The 21,325-nt window shown below is 46.7% G+C and overlaps 1 protein-coding gene across 1 annotated transcript in view; it reads right to left on the reverse strand.

Annotated features, from left to right (window-relative positions):
• Slc15a1 (solute carrier family 15 (oligopeptide transporter), member 1) overlaps positions 1-20,737 on the reverse strand; it is a 45,634-nt gene extending 24,897 nt beyond the window's left edge. The window contains exons 1-8 of the mRNA NM_053079.2: positions 20,702-20,737; positions 7,157-7,173; positions 6,712-6,793; positions 6,476-6,617; positions 5,273-5,392; positions 2,477-2,576; positions 2,120-2,210; positions 331-414 (exon numbers count right to left, since the gene is read on the reverse strand). Of these exons, the coding sequence (NP_444309.2) occupies positions 331-414; positions 2,120-2,210; positions 2,477-2,576; positions 5,273-5,392; positions 6,476-6,617; positions 6,712-6,793; positions 7,157-7,173; positions 20,702-20,705 (640 nt within the window). The 5' untranslated portion in view covers positions 20,706-20,737. The remainder of the gene's footprint in view (positions 1-330; positions 415-2,119; positions 2,211-2,476; positions 2,577-5,272; positions 5,393-6,475; positions 6,618-6,711; positions 6,794-7,156; positions 7,174-20,701) is intronic.
• Positions 20,738-21,325: the final 588 nt, after the last annotated feature.

Raw genomic sequence — 21,325 nt, forward strand, 5'->3', positions numbered from 1 at the left:
ACAGATGATGCATATCAATGAGTGAAAAAGTTTTCAGTTCCTGGCTTAGCATGCTAGCAGCCTCTTCCACCTCTGCTCATCTGCTCGGATGGACCCAAATGCCCAACTCACTGATGCCTCTCCTTCAAAGCACTTTGAGATCTCATTTCCCATATAACATGGCCACCCCACTTTCTCCTCTTGTTGAGGGAGAGCATGTCAAATGCACAGTGGCAGGTCTTTGCGATACTTTTCATTACAACTTGGTACATGGACTGTAACAAACTAGCCATGATAAATGCACAGCCTGATTTGGACACGGGCTTGTGCCAGCCCAACTGATCTACTCACTTAGGGCAACAGCCATGAGAGCCGCTGGAACCCCGAAGGCCAGTGGGTAACAAGCTTGTTGACTGTGGATTCCGCACTGTTGAACTGAGGAGAAATAATAATAAAATGCATTGTATTTTTGTTAATGCACTTATTGTTCCCATTTTTAAACACCCTCCATTGATTGTATTATGCTGTTTTTACTCAATGTTCTGGACTTACTTAGCTGATGTCTTAATGTCACTGATGCCATGGCCAACTGAGCAAACCAGTCAAAGGATTTTCTTTTTAAGTATTTATTTATTTGTTTGTTTGTTTATTATTCTGTCTGTCTGTCTGTCTGTCTGTCTGTCTGTGTGTATGGATGGAGTGCATTAAGAGGCCAGAGGACAACTTGCAGGATATAGTTCTCTCTTTCCAGTATGGGGGTCCAGGAATCAAACTCAGATTGTCAGGATTAGCAGCAAGCACCTTTACCGGCTCAGCCATCTCAATGGCCCCTATTCTGTGAATTTTCTAACTCATGGAGATAAATGTGACCTGGACACTCTAAGTCCAGCATGTGGGACTCAGTGAATTAAAGCTGACACTCCCATTTACTATTGTAAGTGTCCCATATGCACAACAGCTACACATCATGAGCTAAGGAAGGGCTGGACAGTAAGTATTTTAGGCTTTGGCTCCTCAACTCTGCCTTCACAGGAGAACCAATCTGGACCAGACCCGCAATTTGCCATCCTCTGATGGAGGGTACTCTTAGCTCCCTGATATCTTCATCTTGGTAAGGAAAAGCATTAGGGCTTTGTAAAGGCAACAGAGGATCCCCGGATTGGATCCTACAGAGACTTTGGTCTGCTCTTTAACTAGCTATTCCACTACTTTATAGAGAGAAAAAAAAAAAAGTAACCATGGGAAAAATGACATTTGTGTAAACATTTATTGTTCATAACTGTATGCATGATTCCCATTCATGACAAAGAAGACCCTGTCCCTCAGGCACTGAGCACTTTCAGTCAAATCCTTGTTTGAACAGATTGCAATGGTGTTCCAGTTCCCCACTAATGAAGTGATAGAAACATTTGACACATATTCAGTTTCTTATGTCTTCCCAACTCTCTCAAACATCATGGGGAGCAAGAGCAGAAGGCCAAAAGTCAACCTTAGCCTGCAATATGTCTTCCCAAATGTTGTCAGTGGTGTCTCTCCCCATATAAAGGTTTAATATTAAAAAATGAAGTGGGGCTGGAGAGATGGCTCAGCGGTTAAGAGCACTGACTGCTCTTCTGAAGGTCCTGAGTTCAAATCCCAACAACCACATGGTGGCTCACAACCATCTGAAATGAGATCTGACACCTTCTTCTGATGTGTCTGAAGACAGCTACAGTGTACTTACATATAATAATAAATAAATCTTTTTTAAAAAATTTAAAAACGATGTGAGAAGTTTCCTGTCACCCAGGGAGTCAAGAAAGGTTGGAAGGGGGGGAAGCATGGAAGAAAGAAATTTATGGTTTAGATTTTGAAAACTATCCCAGCAGATGTTGCAGCTGGGCTATTATATAAAAGCAAAAGACAAGGACTAAGCCTGTTTTGTTTTGTTTGTTTTGGGACAGGGTTTCACTAAGTAGCTCTAGCTGGGTTGGAGCTATACAGAGCAGGCTGGCCTCCAACTTACAAGGATCTGTCTTCTTCTGCCTCCCCAGTGCTATGACCAAAGCTGTGCACCAACACATCCAGAGGATTTAGCCTTTTAACCTGACTTTCTCTAATCAATAACAGAAAATCCAAGCTCTTAATAGATGGTTCTTACCTCTGAGTATGGGAGTGATGATCGTGGAGAGCAGGCTTCCCCCGTTGATAGCCAAATAAAAGATGGAAAAGAACCGGTTTCGCTGTTTTTCCTGTCACAGGAGGGGCACAGTTAGGTTACTACAACCTCACTGGGAATCATGGGAGATGGTGGGGCCCAGAACCCGGCTCACTTCTGACTTTGTTTGGTCAGTATCCTACTTTCAAGCATTCTGGGAAAGACTAGGAGTGAGACAGAGCTCGCGATCCAGGATGGAGATGCGACTCATGATCTAGGACGGAGCCAGGACTGATGCTCCAGGGACCACATCACTAGACTGCTTTAGTCACTGACCGGCTCGTGCAGTCACGGTCTTACCTGACCCTCTTCAAACTGATCGCCACCAAACGCAGACACACAGGGCTTGATTCCTCCTGTACCAAGGGCTATCAGGGCCAGGCCAACCATGGACAGTGCTCTGGGGAAAGACATGGTTTAAGACCAAGGTGGGAAGTTCTCAGGAAGGCCCCTCCCCCTCTGTAGTCTCCTTACAAGGACTAAGTGCAGTACCAAATGCATGGAGGTTCTCTCACGGAGGAGAAGGTAAGGCGTAAGAAGACAGGCTGGGCATTGAATGAAACCTGGATGCCGTGGAGTTGGAGCCCACTATGTTTAGTCATTAATACTTAATTGAAAATGGCTTAAAATCCGAACAAGGACTTGCATATGGACTTTTGGTAGCCTTACCATTTCTTTTTCTTTCTTTCTTTTCTTTTAAAAGATTTATTTATTTATTATATATAAGTACACTGTAGCTGATGCTCCAGAAGAGGGAGTCAGATCTTGTTATGGATGGTTGTGAGCCACCATGTGGTTGCTGGGATTTGAAATTGGGACCTTCAGAAGAGCAGTCAGTGCTCTTAACCACTGAGCCATCTCTCCAGCCCAGCTTTACCATTTCTAATGAAAGAACAAGTACATGAAATGTTAGTTAAGGGGCTGGAGAGATGGCTCAATGGTTAAGAGCAGTGACTGCTCTTCCAGAGGTCCTGAGTTCAATTCCCAGCAAGCACATGATGGCTCACAACCATCTGTAATAGAATCCAGTGCCCTCTTTTGGTGTGTCTGAAGACAGATACAGTGTACTCGTGTGCATAAAATAAATAAATATATCTTTTTTAAAAAAGGAATGTTAGTTAAGGGGTGTTAGTTAAGGGGTGGGTTTCATGGCTCAGGAGTAGAGTAGGGGTAAACAGGCCCTGGCTTCAGTTCTCAGCACACATGCAGACATATGTCAGCACGAAGATGCCAGTCAAACAAACATAAGCCTTATGTCAATCAAAATGGAGTCACAATAGTCATTTAGTGACATTGAAAGCATGATTTAAATGCAAAGCAGAGTGTCTATGCAGGCTCTATAATCATCTGCGGTTGCTTACACACTGGATGAGGCTAGAGAGACACAGAACAAACGCTGTATTGTTCAAACCAGGTGTGGCACTGAGGGCTATTTATCTTTATCTTAATTTTACTTGTGTTATCTTCTAGGTTATCTGTAAGCATTTTACCTCCTGAACTGAAAGGTAAAAACACGGGGTGGCAGGGGGATTAAGACAAAGTGTAATGACCCGTGTGACAATACCATCAGGAAATCCATTGCTTTGAACACCAACCTAAAAAATTATTTGAAATGGGAAAAAGCATAGCATTTGTGATACTAGAGCTATACTATGGGTTAGACAGCTGACGTTTGGAAGAATTTATATCTTCTTGGCTGATAATGTTGCTTAAAATATTTAAGCATGGAATGGATATGGTCTCTCTTTGATCTGGGTTCTTCCTACTGGCTGACCAGTGAGCCTCCAGGATCTGCCTGTCTCTGTTCCCATAGGGCTGGGGTCACAGGGATCCCAACAGGTTCTCAAGCTTGCCCACAAGCACTTTACCTACCGTGTCATCTCTCCAGCCCCGTGTCTGTCCTCCTCCCCCCATGCTTTCAAAAAGACAGCCCATCTAAGGTCACCTCACTCTTTTGTGGGAAAGCTTGGCTCAGACCTGGTAGTGTGGGTGGTCCACTGAGCTCATAGCTGCCCCTCAACGACACTGCTCTTTCTGGCCCAGGCACCAGACAGGGAGGGCTGTCCTGTGGGCACACATGCATTCAGCAGGAAAGTCAGAGACATGGGCATTACAGCCGCTAACTTAAGTCTCAGTTGCATTTACAGCCCACGAGATGGCTTGCTCCTAGGCTAAGAAGTTGAAGTATAACCAATCTTAAAATTTAAAAGACATTTTGGAGTTTTCAAAAACTTTGGATTTGAAAAGAAAGCTTGAATATTTTTTAAAGAGGCCTTTTTTTTCCCAGTAAGCAGCATCCCTCCATGGCCTCTGCATCAGCTCCTGCCTCCGGGTTCCTGTTCTGTTTGAGTTCCTGTCCTGACTCCTTTCAGTGATGAGCTGCAATGTGAAAACGTGAGCCAAATAAACCTTTCCTCCCCAGCTTGCTTTTGGCCGTGTGTCTCATCCTGGCAAAGAAACCCCAACTAAGAGAAGAGCGGTGCACACATGCAATCCCAGCACGTGGGAGCCTAGGTAGGAGGATTGTGAGTTTGAGACTATATAGCTTGGGCTATATATCCCCAGCCTGGGATACATAGATAGATGCTGTATTAAAAGGCAATAAGCAAACAAGCAAGCTCTGTAATTAGTGCACCAAACCACACTGCAGGGAAGGAGAATAACTCCAGTAAGAAGAGACCTTCCTGTCAGTAGTTCAGAACAGGTGGCTAGGACAATGTCTGTTAAATAGAATTGCTAAAAACAACCTACTGTGGTTTCAGGGAGAAACTAAAGGCCTTAGGATATCGGGGAAACCTGGGTGTGAGGACCAAGGTCTATGAGAGTTGTGTCCATCTCCCCCCTCTAGGGAAGACACTATGAGCACAAAAACCTTCACATGACCACACACTGAATGAGAAGTCTCAACTCTAGTCACAGTGAGCAGACATTAGGATGGGGACATCCTGAAGACACAACTTAGTCCATTGAACCACCTTCTATACATTACTGAGTAGGGAGGAAGACTTCTTCGATCTCTTCAGGAACAAGATGAATCATCAGATTGCCAACTAAGCAAGCAGTGAGAGGGTGGGGCAGCAGTGACCCCGGACTCACACGTGCACGGGAAGGCTGTCAGGACTGCCATTGTGGTCGTGGTCTGTGAGGTCATTAATTGAGCTCACCGAGATGACTGCTTGTCCAATCGTGTAGACGATGGATAGTGAAACAATTGTCCTGTGTTTAGAAAGGGCAAGAGAGTCCTAGTTAATCGCACAGTAGCCGTTGGCTTCCTTTCTTCCTCCTACAGAGCTTTGAAGAGCCCAATCATGTTTCTACCCATTTTCCAAAACTAGGTAAAACTGAGGACTCCCAGAAAGGGAGAGCATAGGTACATAGAGTGAAATTGTGGTTAGAGCCCCGAAGGGGAAAGCCCACCTCCAGATTCCCTCCACCCCCACCTCTGCCATCACGGAAATCAGTATTTGTAGCATTGGACAATAAGACTTAAAAATCTTGGCAACATTGAGTGGACTCGGGAATTAAAACAAACAAGTCATCAGAGAGGAATATGTGGTGGGGGTAAGAGAAGCAGCGGATGGGAGGAAATTCAGACTGAATGCGATCAAAACACAGTGTATATATCTATGATATTTGTAGATATCATACGAATATGATGAACAACTATGAAACAACTATGAAACAGTTTCTAGCTTGTGCCTGGTAGTGGTGGCTGGCCAGGGGTAGACATCACCGACTAACTTTACAGACCTCTTTAAAGAGAGCTGACCGTTCTTCCTCCTCCCTGTGTTAGCACTTTGACCTAGAAGAACATTTTCCTTCTCTATAAAGTTCCCAGAGACTTTCCCTGGTAATTTTCCTGTCTGGGTGAGTACTCACAATGGCTTCCCATCCATGAAGCCACATGACCCTGCAGCAGCAAGACCTGAGCATCAGGCAGAGTCTGTTTCTCACCCATGATAGTCAGGGTCCCTGCCACTATTTCAAAATGATACAGTTTGTTTGTGAGTATGTGTGTGCGTGTGTGTGCGTACATGCTTGTGTGTATGTGTATGTGTGTGTGTGTGTGTGGTGTGAACAAATAACAAAACAACAACAACAACAACTCAACCTTCTTGAATTTACAGTGTTACGAGTGCTAGGAATACAATATGAAGCAGAAAGAAGGTCACAGATGTCCTGTGAGTTTCTTTTCCTTGAATCCTCCCCAACCCGGGAGTCTACCATCCCAAATCGCAAAGCTCACAGTTTACATACATCTCTGTTCCCGTGGTGATCAAGTCCCACCCAGTCACTCACTTGAACTTCCCCAGCCACGAGTCTGCGATCAGAGCTCCAAGAATTGGAGTCAGGTAGCAGAGGGCAACGAACGTATGGTAAATGGCCGTGGAGAGATTGTCGTCCCAGCCGAGGAAGTTCCTGAAGTACAGAACCAGGAGTGCTTTCCACGGGCGCAGGGGGAGAGAGAAACAGAGTTAGGGCGGGCTGAGGCAACACCTGCTCTTACAGAAGGGTGAGGGGAGCCGGAAACTTACCTCGCATGCCATAGTAGGAGAATCTTTCACAGAATTCATTGACCACGATGAAGAAGATGCTCAACGGGTAACCGAAGCAACCCTGACAAACGGGGACATAACATTTAGACACGTGTCTCACCAGCCCACACTCACACACCAGCACTGGAAGCTACACCGAGATCTACCACACATGTAATAACTTCTCGGTTCTGTTCAGAACCAGAGTCGTGGATTTTGTGACTTTTATAGCTGTATGTTAGTTATTCCCACACAGAGACAGCAATGAGACAGATCGACTAGCAGGAGACGGAAATAAACCAAGGACATCTCCTGCATAGCTCAGGATCACCTCTGTGCCCCACGCAGGCTTGACAACTGAATAAGGCACATCTGTGTCTACCAGGAGCAAAACATTGTGTGACATACAGAATGAAGACGTCAGAGAAGGACAAAGGATACTCACCCGAGACTTGGACATCCCTAAAAGAAAAACAAAACAACATTAAAGTTATGATAGTGCTTTTGGCTGAGCGAGCTTCCGCGCCTCTGGCTTCCCACAGCAGCAAGCCTTGGCGTCCTCTGGAATCCTGACAGAGGGCTCACATCTCATCTGCAGGGGGGAACTGACCTCCTCAGGCAATGCTTGGGAGATTCAAAAGAGAACCAGTGCTCAGGAGATCAGGCCTAAACCATTTCCTCCTCAAACGCTTCAAAGGCTGCCTCTGCAGAAAACCATTCCGGTGTGTTCTTCCCGACCTCACAAGACCAGTGAGGTTCTGTGAGGGTTAAATCATTGAGTATAGCATGCTTTGAGGTGCCTAATAGAGAGTGAAGATTCAGCCTTTTGGTTCCTAACCCTGCCTTCCTCCTAGCCCTTCTCTGAGAAGACTCCAGTGAGTCTATCAATGAACTGTTTGTTCATTGATGGTGTTGTATGTCTTCTCAAAGTTTGTGGCATGGGAGATAGCAGCCTATTGCTGGGTGCTCTATCCACTTAGCACGTTCCTTTCCACTCGAGCGTGCTAGCACTGATGTTGACATTCCCTTCACAGTGTGCTGTTATGATGAGCCATTCCCTCCAGGCTACCTGTCACCACTGTGCCCCTTTCAGGGGGAACCTCTTCTGTTTCCCATCCCCCACTGACTTCATTTTATAGTTCTTTGCTGCTAGGGCTCCTGAGGCACACACCCTGCCTCTGTTAGGAGTCCACCTGCTCAGCAGTCGTGGGTTACAAACTTAGCTGTTCCTGAGATTCTCCGGGGGCTTGGAGAACAGACTGCTCTGGTCTGGGCCAGTGCTGCTGACTCCGGTCTGGCAGACACACGTGACTGTGTTTTCCAACCAGTCTCCTGGTGGCTGCATGCTTTGAAAACTGCTGCCCTGGAGAATTGTAAGTAATCCTTAAACAGTCCTGGCCGATGCGCCCTGGCCGACGGCAGAGTGAAATATCTGGACAGGGCTTGTTGGACCCCAGCACTGGCCACTGTGTCTTGTACTAAGAGTTAGAGAGAATCTGGCTTTTAAACAAACTCCGAGATGCCATGGATACTGCAGTCTGGGGAAGCATGTGTAAGCTGTGGTCTCTGGCTTCCTGACATATCTTCGTATGTACAGATGACCACTTCTCTGGCCCCGAGAGCCAGGAAGACCAGCTACCCACAGCAGAAACCAAATGCAGAGGCTGGGCAAGTATTAGTGTCCACCCTTGCTCCCTGCGTTAATCTCTTATTGTGTTCCCCATTCCCCACTCTTCCCCTCTGACTCTCCACTGTGCACTGTCAGTCTGTGTGGCTCCCTGCCCCCACCCACCACAGGCACACCCCTCCCTGCTCCTGTCAGCTGAACTGAGGCCATTTCCACCTGCCCACTCCACTGAGGCCCCAGGGCATCACAGGACATCACAGCAGATAGTCTTGCAGTCTTTTGCCCACTTCAGAGTACATTTGATGTTATTTTAGTCTTTGCTCCAAGGAGGGAGTCACCACCATCCTGACCGCCTAGGACGCTAGTTCCCAACTCTCCTGTGGTTAAAGCTGGAGCCAGAGATCCCACACCACAACCGAACTTGGTTTTCTTTGATAGAAGGGATTGTTTCAAGGTGCAACGGGAGCCATGGGGTTGGAGCTGGGGTTGAATGTCAGTTCTGCCAGCTGCCACCTGGGACCCTGGGCAAGCCTGGGTAATCACAGTGGAATGAAGAGAAACATCATCTGTTGTGTAAGGTACTGTAAGAGTTTATGAGGGGCTTGCAAGATGGCTCAGATTAGCTTTGCTCTGACTGTTTATGTGAAGGCTTCTCTCCTTCACTTCATACATTAGTTAATTGGAGACACTAACATCCTAGAATCTTCAGCCTTGAATGACACTCTCCTGAGTGGTAATTAAATATCACCAGGGAGGACAGAGGAGCAAACCAGGCTACTGGTAATCTTCAGCACCCCAATTTGTTGCAAGGCAGCTTTTGTTCTTGAGGAGACAGCACACTGCTCTATCTACTTACACTTCAGAGAATGTGGTCTCCCCAAGGCCTTCAAAGGACCAAGCAAGGAATAAGACTAACATAAAGGCCCAGGTGTTCTCATGAGGGAGGGATGTAAGCCCAGAGTCCACAAAGCCGGGCTGAGACTCACCTCAGCAGTATCTTTCCTGTGTCCCTAGATGTCGTGGTTCACAGGGGAGGAATCTTATCTCCAGAGCAGAGACTATATATCCCTGTTAAATATTACCTAGCACTGATTTACAGCAAATGTATATACGGTTACAGGTAATGTTTAGAGGGCTGAGCCCTTAGTTGACCAATCATCAGGCTTAGAACTTCATTATGGAAAAGGAAGTGTCCAACCACACTCAAGCAAAGGAGAAATTAGAAAAAAATATTAGATCCAGCTTTCTCTCTCCTCTCTCTCTCTCTCTCTCTCTCTCTCTCTCTCTCTATCTCTCTCTCTCTCTTTCTCTCTCTCTCTCTCCTCCCCTTTTCTCTTCTCTAGTGATAGGGGGATAAAGGGTGGAAAAAAGAAGAACACACAAAGTAGCTGAGATTGGCTACAGTCAGCCAAGAAGAGCCTTAGTCCCCAGGGAGGGCAGCAGAGCAAACCAGGCTGTGGGTATTCTTCAGTGCCCTGATTGGTTGCAGGGCAGCTTGTCTTCTTGAAGCAGAAGCCTGAGACGGCAGGACCCAGACATCCTGCAGGAAGCATTTTGTGTTTTGAAAGGTGTGAATTCCTGAGAACTGCCTTTATTATTCCAGGGCAGAGGTTGCTAAGCTCCTTTTATAGAATCCCAAGCTATCTGCTGGCCATACACTGAAGTCAGCACTTCTTATCTGAATGTACCTGTGTCAACAGGACCGCTATCATAGAAAGGACAAGTGTAGAGCCAGGGGCCACAAGAGACTTGATTTGAACTCAGATTTCAATTTCAACAAGGCTTGGTTTACTTAAGACCACTCAGTGAGCATATTGGGCGAGCCCATGTTTCCGGAACAGCCTGTAGGTCACTGGGAGATATAAGTATGACCAGGACCACATCTAGACTTCAGACTCCCTTATCCGGAGAGCTCAGTGGTGCCAGTGTGTCTAATCACTGACTAAACATGGGCTTTTGCTGTTATTGTGTCTAATGGATTTTGACTTTCTATTATCTAAAAAATTTAGACAAAAATCAGTAATAGTAAGTATATATTAAACATTTCTCTCATTGCTAACTTTGGGGTGCAGTGGAGGGGCAGAGAAACAGAAGGAAAGCAAGACTCTAGTGAGACCCACCACTCTCTAACACTTCTCCTCTGATGTGGAAATTTCCTGTGATTTACACAGAGCATAATAAATTGAGCCACATAGGCTTAGAATCTCTAAGTAATATTTTGTTACCTAAAATAATCAATACGGTGAGAGCTGCTGCATGGGGACATGTTCTAAGAAACATATTTTATCATTGATGGCAAAGATGATGATGATATTTACATCCGTGTTCAAGTACCACAGAGTATATTTGCACAAACCTGAAGGGTAAATGGACCACAGATCTACAGTATACTGTAATCTTACAGTTTACAGGGCGTGTGCTGTCCACAGTCAGGACACTGTCATGGGGCACACAGCTGAGCTCCATCAGTGACACTCAGGCTGGAGAGTGCACTTCTGTAAGTTGGATTTGGGATGCTTTGCTGAGGTCTGAGAAAGGAGCTCCTCTTTTCAGATGGAAAGAAAACTATCTCTTACCATTTCTAAGAGTGCCTGGACCCCAAAGTCTGGACCAATTTGTAGGTGTCTTTCCTACCATGGAAAAGGGGGTCTTTGCTGATATCATTACAGATTTTTGAAATACAGCCTTTATCCCGAGTCAGTCAGTGGATGAATATAACACAATACGAAGAAGAGAAGTCACAATTAAGACATCAGAGGTTGCCCTGTCTATACCGTTCAGGGCCAAAGCAAGTCAAGCCAGGCGTGGTGGTCCCAGCACTCTGGAGGCAATGGCAGGCAGATATCTGAGTTCAAGGCCAGGCAGGTCTGTAAAGCAAGTTCTAGGACAGCCAGGGTTACCTAGGGAGACTGTCTTAAGTAAAAACAAACACCCCAAGAATGAGGAAAGCTACGTAGATGCTAAAAGCATGGAGGAGCTACTACTGTCAGGAGCATTGCTAATGAGAGAGCAAGGAGTTTATGTAATGATTTGGGCATGATGCCATCCAAGAGGATCAGCTCAGCTCAGTATCAGGGACTGTACCCAAGACTGGATTAGCCATGGTTGGTCTGAGTCCTGGCAGAAGTCTTGTGGCCCTTTTGGAACTAGGAGGAGAAGCTGTGATGAGTCCATATCCCATGCGCCCCCCTGAGTCGCTCCTCAGTAGACAGACATGGAACATCAACCCACTTAGCTGCTGCCTATTGTCAGCTCCTCAGCAGTGGGTCACCTTATAACACTCGGGGACAGCAGCAGCTCCTGATGAGCCTGTGTTGCAGGACAGGTGCCAGGGCACTCTGGCTGTACGATCTACTTAAGTGATAACGTGCCCTTGTATTTTTCTCATCTGTCAGGCAGGCCATGCTTTATCTCACGTGTGCTTGACAGCTGGGTCTTTGCCTTCATACCTTGGCATCTACTGCTCAGGCTTGGGCACAGCTCCTGGCCATCATATGCATTTTGAATGCCTAGAATTCAAGGTTTCTCATGCAAGTGGCTCAAAAACAGCCTGGATCCATTGATTCAGTCTTGGAAGCTGGACGTCTGAGATCAAGGTGTTGTGAGAGTTACTGTCTTCTGTGCCCTGAGAGGGAGAGTGTTCTGAGCCTCTCTGGGGGTTTCTAGCATTCTGTGGTATTCTTTGATTCATAGAAGCATCATCTGCTATTGTCTTCTCTACACAGCATCCCTCTCATGTGTATCTGTGCCCAAACCTACCCTATAATAAAGATATCAGTTATTCTGAACTTGTAGCCCACCCTTCTCCACTAGGATCTGATATTAACTAGTCACATTTGCAACTGCCCAGCTCTTCAGAGAGGTCCCATCCTGGGTACTGGGGGCCTGGACTTCTCTACATCTGAACTTAGGAGATACATATTGGAGGCCACAATGACCAAAGGCTGTTGGCTGAGTACCACTTGTTACTTTATGTTGCAACATCCTCCTACCCTTTAAAAATGTTTCTAAAGGACCAGGGAAGCAGCTCAGTCAGACTGAGTTAAGACTCAGACTGAAACCCATGTCTGCTGTGCAAACATGAGGACCTGAGTTCCGATTCTCAGTATTCAAAAATAAAGGCAGGCAGGGTAGACAGCAGCTAAATCCCAGCACTGGAGAGGGAGAGATGGGAGCATCTCTGAAGCTCATTGGCCGGCCAGCCTAGATGAATTGGTAAGACAGCCTCTATCTGAAAAGAATGAGGCAGAGAGAAAGAGAGAGGGGGGGAGGGAGGGAGGGAGGGAGGGAGGGAGGGAGAGAGAGAGAGAGAGAGAGAGAGAGAGAATGGAAGACAGTTGACATCATCAGGCATGGCAGCACATGCCTTTAATCCCAGCACTCAGGAGACAGAGGCAGGTGGATCTCTATGAGTTTGAGGCCAGCCTTGTCTACATAGTGAGCTCCAGGATAAGCAGTCACATAGTAAGTAAGACCTTGTCTCAAACAAAACAAAACAAACCTAAAAACTAAAACCAAAAGATACCTGACAACAATTTCTGACCTCTATGAATGTGTGTACCGGCATACACACAGTCTTGTCTTACAACCATTCTCTGAGCATACCTGTGATTTGCAGAAAGGGTCTTGGTGGGCCACAGGATCCAGCTATCTTTTGACAAGCTCAGAGATCATTCAGTCCTCAATTGCTCCATGGCAGGGAAAGGTCAGGAGGCCAGAGAGTCCCTCAGAGTTAACATGTAACAAAACAGAGGGCCTGGGAAGTGGTAGTCTTACATTCTGCCCAGACATAGATGTGATGGTTTCCCTGGGCGTGGCAAGCTATGGTAGTCTGAATGGGGATGAACCCCCAGGTTCATATCTTTGAATCCTTGGTCCTCCGTTACTGGAAGGTTTGGGGGAGGTTAGGAGGCATGGCTTTGTGGGAGGACGTGTGTCACTAGGGGTGGGCTTAGAGGTTTTAAAAGCCCAAACCACCATTCCCAGTTTGTTCATTCTCTCTCCCCTCCCTTTGCCCCTCCCCATCACTCCTTCTCTCTTTCTCCTTCTCTCTCTCAAGCTTGTGGATCAAGGTATAAGCTCTCACAGGCCACTCCAGAGCCATGCCTACCTTCCCTTCCCCAGTGGTCATGGACTATAACCCTGTGGACCTATGAGCTCCAGTGAAATGCTTTCTTTTCTAAGTTGCTTTGGCCGTGGTGTTTGTCATGGCAATAGAAAAGCAACTGACATAACCCTTGCTCCCCAAGTTGGCTTCTTTATCTATACTCATATTTTTATTGCAGAAGAACACCCTTGGGCCAGGACTTAGACTAAGGCTTGGTGTAAATGTATGTGGTTGAGAGTGAAGCAATGACTATGTCCCTTGATTAAAGAAGAGAGGCTCTTCCTCAGAAAGGCCTCTGGAAGAAGACAGAGGGAAGACATGGTGGGAGGTGGCTATGGGCCGCATGGGCAACCGTCCCCTCTCCAGCTCAGGTTGAAGTCTCCCGACAGAGGACAGGAACCTGCCTACCAGCAGTAGGAATGTGCTGAGCACGCTGTATTGATACACAATTTGATCTTGTGTATTTTCATAGGAAAGAACAAGGTCCAAACCATCTACACACTGCCAATTAAAAGAAGTCAGCCTTTAGTCTTTTGAGGAGTTTGTTTTAGAGACAACTCGGACTACAACTTTTGTACACAAAGGTTTCCTTTTTTAAAGATGATAAATCAGGACTGAAAAATAAAAACCAGTTTTACTATTGCAAAATCTGTCACACCTCACTGCTAAATGAAAAGATAAAAAATTCTAGGGCTTGAGAGATGGCTCAGTGGTTAGGAGCGCCGACTGCTCTTCTGAAGGTCCTGAGTTCAAATCCCAGCAACCACATGGTGGCTCACAACCATTCATAACAAGATCTGATTCCCGCTTCTGGAGTGTCTGAAGACAGCTACAGTGTACTTACAGACAATAAATAAATAAATAAATAAATAAATAAATAAATAAATAAATCTTTTTTAAAAATTCTAGACATAAATGTTGGTAGAATGTGTACACTTTAAATTTTGACAGATATTATCTAATAATGCTCGGTGTAAGTGTTCTAAGTAACATTTTTCGCCCAGTCTTATAATCGTGGGATGAACAGGCATGGCAGAGGCAGCTACCTTGAAGATAAAACATGCATATGTGACTCAATAGTATGAATACAGACTGCCTAGAGACTTCCCCCTCCTGCTCAGCACAGCCCCTCTAACAGTATCAACAGAGCACAGTTCAGAGTTTTAGGATAATGAGATAAATCGCCTGTGCTTACTTTGACAGTTTAAGTGGTTTTGATTCCACCTTATATATTTCTGCCTAAGTTTTGAGAGACGCCGGTCTTACTCTGTAGCCCTGGCTATCCTGGAAGTCACTGTGTAGATCGGGCTGGTCTTGAACTCACAAAGATCTGCAAGCCTTTACTGCCACCACACCCCACACAGGTTTCACCGATGTTACCTGTATCACGGGGGTAATTGTTTCCCCACATACTTTTCATTACTAAATGGGTTGTTTAGAATTGATTGGGACTGTGACACAAAAGCTCATCTATGTTGCTGGCCACCCAAGATGGCACCTGAGATGCTGCTGACCCCAACAGAGTCGAGTCATCTTTATATGCTGTATATTACAACTTAATTCCATATGTATGTGGTATAACACATTTTCTTAGTATGATATGGGGGTTGGATAGAGCTTTCTAGAATCTCACAATATGGCCTTCTTAGAAACAGGCTTGCTACAAGGATAATTCATCTAGGTAAGGTTAAGCTGGAGAAGGAGGGGGTACGTTAAGCCAGTGTGAATGATGTCCTTACAAGACAGAAGAGACAGGAGACAGAGACACAGGAAGAAGACGGCCACATGACAGTGGAAATAGAGGCTGGACAATGTCTCTGAGCCAAGGGCTGCAATGCCACCAGAAGCCACAAGAAAGGCCTGGACCAGAGCCCCTTGGAGTTTTCAGACAGAGCATGGCCTCATAACATCTTGACTGGACTCCCAGCCTCTGTATCTTGACACCCTTGTCATTTAGAACACAGTGCCACTTTAGTTATGGGAGCCATAGGAAAGGCACACAGGATGTGGGTTCTTGTGTTTGGCATGAACAGGGGAAAGAATTCTTTTCCTCAAGAACGTCTCAGATCTACAAGTGAACAGAGCTCTTGTTGGGAGTCCTAAAGAGCTTGTTACATAATCTTGCCACTCCCTTCCCCTTGCAGGCATTTTAATTGGTTTGGTTTGAGAATTTCAGATGAGTCTTCCTATCTAAGAATACTTTGTATCTTTTCTAGTCTTGAACCTGATTCTTAAACCAGAACGCTCTAGTGAGACGAGTGCTCATTGTTACATCTTCCCACATAATATCTGGTGGAGGGCAAATCTGCCCTGCAGTGGGAACTCCTGCAATTGGGTAGGGGGGCTGCAGGCAGGCTTCACTCTAAACACCTGGGAGACCTTCCTGTTATGTAGTTGCTAGGGGAGGATCCTGTCCCTCTTCGCCCTGGGCAGTATCTTTTCTTTTCTTCTTCTGTTTAAAGATTCATTATATTGTGTGTGTGTGTGTGTGTGTGTGTGTGTGTGTGTGTGTGTGTGTGTGTGTCTCACAAGCATATGTGTGTTTGTGTGTATACAATGTGAGTGCAGGTGCCCAAAGGTGCCAGAAGATGCTGGTAGAGCCCTTGGAGCTGGAACTAAAGGAGGCTGTAAACCACTCTATGTGGATGCTAGGAATCAGACAGGTCCTCTGGAAGAGTAGCAAAGCACTCTTCACTCTGGGGCATCCTCCAGGCCCAGCAAAAGCATTTTCTAACTGCTGGCATGTGCTTTAGCTCTGTCCTGCCAGCCAGTAGCAGCTGTGCTTGTAAACCAAAGGACAAAGTTACAAAACAGAGATTCTCTGGTTCCTTGTGTTGCAACCACAGCATTACAGGATCTATGAGTCGGTCCTTGTCACTGGCTCCTGGTAACACTGGCCTGTTCTCTGTCATCAGGGAGGAATGTGAAGATGTCCCTCAGAAGTCACCCTTGTTTTCGTTTCCTTATCAGCTCACCTGAGACACCTACCCACTTTCCCTCCTGCAAGGGACAGACTCCACTTGCTATTGTGTAATGGAGCTCTGGGCCCAGAGTGAGAACACAGGGGGGTTGAGCAGTCCCAGCTTCTACTAACAGATGGTACCCGGCCATTCCATCCAGAGTGGTTCTCCTTAGAGGAAAGAATGGGAGCCTGCCCTTCTGCAGGGGAACTCTCCTGGAAGCTAGACAAGCCAAATGCATAGGTGCTTGATCTATTTGTTCTCTGCACTTTGTGGGATGCTTCAGTGATTTCAAGAGCCGTAGGGAAGTTAAAAATCAGAAAATCCAAGAAATTGAGAAAAGATTCTCTTCCACCTAGAGATGCTGTGGAAGTGTGAACAGCAGCACCACAGCTTAGGGGAATGACTCCATATTTATGGCTGCTTTGTGTGGTCTCGTTTACCTCAACAACAACCAAGAGGAAGTGTTTCTACGAGTTTTGGATTCTGCCCTGAGGATGTAGGATTATTCTATGGCCTTCCATAGGGAGTGAACATCTGGATAAACAGGGACTTTAGGTCCACTCTGCCAGCCCCAGAGGGTCAGAACTTCACTTTGATTCTCCCTGTCTCTACCGCCATTTTTCAAACAGCCACAAATCTACCCATCACAACAGACACATACCCGTATGTACCCAGGGGCAGGCTGGACTAATTATTACCGATTACCACAGTCTAATTTCTAGACCAAGATAGCAACGTTTTGACATGGGTAAGGGAACAAGGAGGAGAAAGTGTTGTCAGTTATGATCACTCAGAGTCACTGTAAGCTGTTATTCTCAGAGTATGGTGCTAGGGCCAGCAGCCAGGACACTATGAACATGACAATCCTTGGCTCCCACACCCCACTCCCACAGAGCCAGGACCCTAGGGGTAGTATTCATCTAGGAGATGGGGTGTGTGCTCAAGACAGAAGCCAGTCTAGGGATGGAGCACAATTGGCATTATGCTTGCTTAGCATGGGCAAAGTCTTGGATTTGATTGTGCACACCACACAAAATGGGTGGTGCACATCTATAATCCCAACAGTTGGGAAGCAGAAGCAAGAAGATCAGAAGTTTAAGATCATTTTTCAGCTATGAAGCATTAGAATCATGATTCTGTCATCTCAAAATAAACAAACAAGAAGATAAAAGTGAACTTAGAGATTGTCAGCAAGAGCCAGGCCTCAGCTCCCATTTCCAAGTCTCCAAGGGATACTGGCAGCCCATGGCTCACTCCCAGGTTGGAGCAGGACACCAGTTTCCTGGGCACTTTGGCCCTGCACTTTGATTGAGAATAGGGAAGGACTTTTAAATGGCCGGGAGGGAGGCACCTGCAAGGCTGGCTCATCTTTTCACACCCAAGCAAGAGGATGACTTGGAGACACTCCCAAGGCACATAAACAAGGCTGAGATCAGAGGAAGGCATGCAGCAGAGCATGATTTGCTAAGGAAGCCGACTTCTCAGCCCTGGGAGCTGGAAGGGAGTTTCCTTCAAGGAACTTGACTCTTGTACCCAGTCCTCAGAGTCAAGTACTTGAGGGAACAGCAGCCATAGTTTTCGAGGCTAGAGTGTGAAATGTGTATTTTAGCCCCATCAAACCCAGCACAGCCTTTTGCTAAGTTTTAAATAAGAGGAATTTAATAACAGGAAAGAGATTATGTCTTAGAAAGCTTTAATGAAAGTCTCCTCAGCCTCCCAAAGGTGCTGTGGCTGCTCTCTCCTCCTTGAGGCCTCTCCCAGCCTGGGAGAGTTTTTGTTATTCAGAGACTTCTTTCCAGCAGACAGCCCAAGAGATCAGTGAGCCAACAGCCTCTCTTTCATCACCCATATCTTCAGGCAAAGTTCAGAGGCTCGGGGCTGCCTCCAGCTCAGGAGCCAAGAGTGATATATATTGTTTTTAAATAATTGAAAAGATTGAAGGCTGTTTTGTGAGCACATAGAGAAATATATAAATGCCAGGTGTGTTGGCTCACACTTGTAATCTCAACACTTGGAAGGTTGAAGCAGGAGGATTGCTATGAGTTTGAGGCTAGTCTGGGCTGCATAGTTCAGGTCTCAACCAGCCTGAGCTACAGAATAAGACTTTGTCTCAAAAACAAAGATGGCTCTGGTATGTGCACACACACATACACAATCAGTAAATAAAATTCAATAAAAATTTAAAAGGAATATTTTTTAAAAAAGACAATTAAAGGTGAAAAGGAACCATACACAAGTTGACATCAACACCTGTAACTGGTTTTATTGGGACAGCTCCACCTACATGTTTACTGAGTGTCTGAGGTTGCTTCTACACCAAGGACAGAGCCCAGGAGAGTGCTGGTCTCTACTTAAAAACAAGTCAAATGGGCTGGCGAGATGGCTCAGCGGGTAAGAGCACTGACTGCTCTTCCGAAGGACGAGAGTTCAAATCCCAGCAACCACATGGTGACTCACAACCATCCGTAAAGGTATCTGACGTCCTCTTCTGGTGCATCTGAAGTCAGCTACAGTGTACTTATGTATAATATCCTGAGCAAGCAGGGACTGAGCACGTGGGGTTAACCGGAGCCAGCAGAGGTCCAAAAAAATTCAATTCCCAACAACCACATGAAGGCTTACAACCATCTGTACAGCTACAGTGTACTCACATACATAAAATAAATAAATAAATCTTAAAAAAAAAAAGTCAAAATTTAAGATTTCAACCATGGGTGTTTAGGTTCAGTCATGGGTGCCCACATCCCATTTACTGCATAGTCTGTGGGTGCCATGTCTGTCTCTCTCCTTCCTAGTCATTCATTACTTCGTCCCCTGGATTCCCAGGGGGAGTGAGGTCCCTGGCATGAACCACACAGGAGGAAGTCAGTGGCTCAGGGCACCCATTTCTCTAAGAACTGCTTCCTGCTCCTTCCATTCCACAAGTATTCCTAGGGTTACAGTCTATCACATGGCACCTGAAACAATTCTGACGAGCTCTAACTGCCAACCATTGTTTTCACCAGGGGGAGTCACTATAACTTTTAATTATCTTTTCCATTTCCTTGCTCTTGATATTGAAAAGCTGAGACATCCACAAATCAAAGCCTGATTTGATTACAAGTCACTGGTCCCTATTCCCATGCCAAGCAAAACTCCAGCAGAGGACCAGTTAGTTCAATAAGGAAACACCCATTGCTTTGGAACACTATGCGTCCAACAGTTCTGTATTCTTTTCTTCCCACCAGAGCTATCTGTTAGAAGGGCAAAATGCATCTCACACAAAGCAGATCCTGTGGTAACTTGGGGACCTGGCATCAGAGTCCAATACAAGCATCTTAAGGCGGCTCTCTGCAAGGTACAAGCGGCAGCCGGGAGGGGGATCCGGAGCCCCTCTTAGAAGCTGGGTGCAGTATGTAGTCTGATGCTGTTCATCTCAAATGACATGAGAAATCTGTTCCGAACAGCAATTTGCTACAGCCAAAGTTCAAGGTGTGACTCACTCCCTTGCTGCTACTTCTCAAACTCCTGCTGTGACCCAGGGGGTCACCAGGCCCCCATGGGCGCTCTGTACTGAGGCAGGAACAAAAGGCTAGCAAGGGGCAACATGAACACGATGCAGGGAGACCAAGCTGGAGCTCTGCTGCCAGTGTCCATGAAGCCCGAGAAGCAGGGGTTGGCCATCAAAGCGGAATTTTGGGGGAGTCAGCTTGTTACCCCAGCTTTAGGGGGACCGGTGGCCTCAAGGTCTGTGGTTCTAAGTTACTCCCAGAGGCAGCTTACTTTGAAGCAGGGCAGGCACCGAGCTGCCTCTTAGTTCATAGGCTGATACTCCTACTCTCGTCTCGTGTGCCTTTTCTGAGGACAGCAGTAGAACCAGGAACGGTACAGAGAGGCGCCAGGGATTCCCATGAGAATTCCAGGGTCACCCTCTTTGCTAGAGGCAAGCACAGAACCAAAGTTCCATGTTGCGCCCTGAGGCCCCCAGTACGCCCTTCCTGCCATCACCGGCAGAAAGCACTCAACTCCAAGGCCACAGACACTTGGCACCGAGAGAATGAAAACCCGAGAGTCTAAGAGGTAGGAGGGCGGAGAGTAGTGCGTTTATTCCCCCAACCTTGGCGTCTGACCACCTCGGAGGAAACGTCAAGAGTGGCTACCTCCTGCCCAGGTTTCCAGCCTCCAACCAGTCGGTTCCCTGCGGCCAGTGAGGAGTCGTTCCCTATCCCCCGGTGGCACCTGCTCCGCAATCTCCCTGCGACAGAAGTGTCCCTGATCCCGACGACCCCGCCCCAGCTGCCCGTGCTCACGTACCCATTGTGGTGGCTCCAAGGCTCCGGACGGGCGACTGGCAAGCAGGAGTTCAGCCTCCCTTACTTTGTTTCCAGGCCCTGCCCAGCTGGCTACCTGTGTGACTGTAGGAGTGCAAGGCGGGGCCGGCTGGGCTCCACCCTTGAAGGAACCGAGGCTAACATCGCTTAACCCTGCTGCAGGATACCTGTCCCTAGGACGCTGGTCCCAGACCCTCTGGAGCAGGACAGATGAAGCTGTCCCAAGTAACGGGGTGGGCGTAGGGGGAGGTGGTGGCAGGGATCTGGGGCCACGGACTCCCTTTGTGAGTGGTCACTAGGAGGCTTGATTGATCCGGTTGATCTGTGGTTGATAAGCGGGTCGCCAGGCACCATGCTAGGACTTACTGAGTCAAGAAAGCAGGACTTGCATGTTTGGCAGTCTAAAGGGCTTGGGCCGCCGCTGGGATCCCACTTAACAAACAACAGCTCAGAGAACCGCTCTACCTTGTTTGGGGAAGCATAAAGGGACTATAGCAGTTTGTGTCTGTGTCCTTGAACTTGCTGTGCAGCCAGAGACCTAGCGTCCTGACCCTCCTGCATCTCTCCTCCCCAGCTCTGCGATTACAAGATTGTAATACTTGGCCTG

This window comes from Mus musculus, chromosome 14 (genome assembly GCF_000001635.26).
Source record: "Mus musculus strain C57BL/6J chromosome 14, GRCm38.p6 C57BL/6J".
NCBI classification, from domain to species: domain Eukaryota; kingdom Metazoa; phylum Chordata; class Mammalia; order Rodentia; family Muridae; genus Mus; species Mus musculus.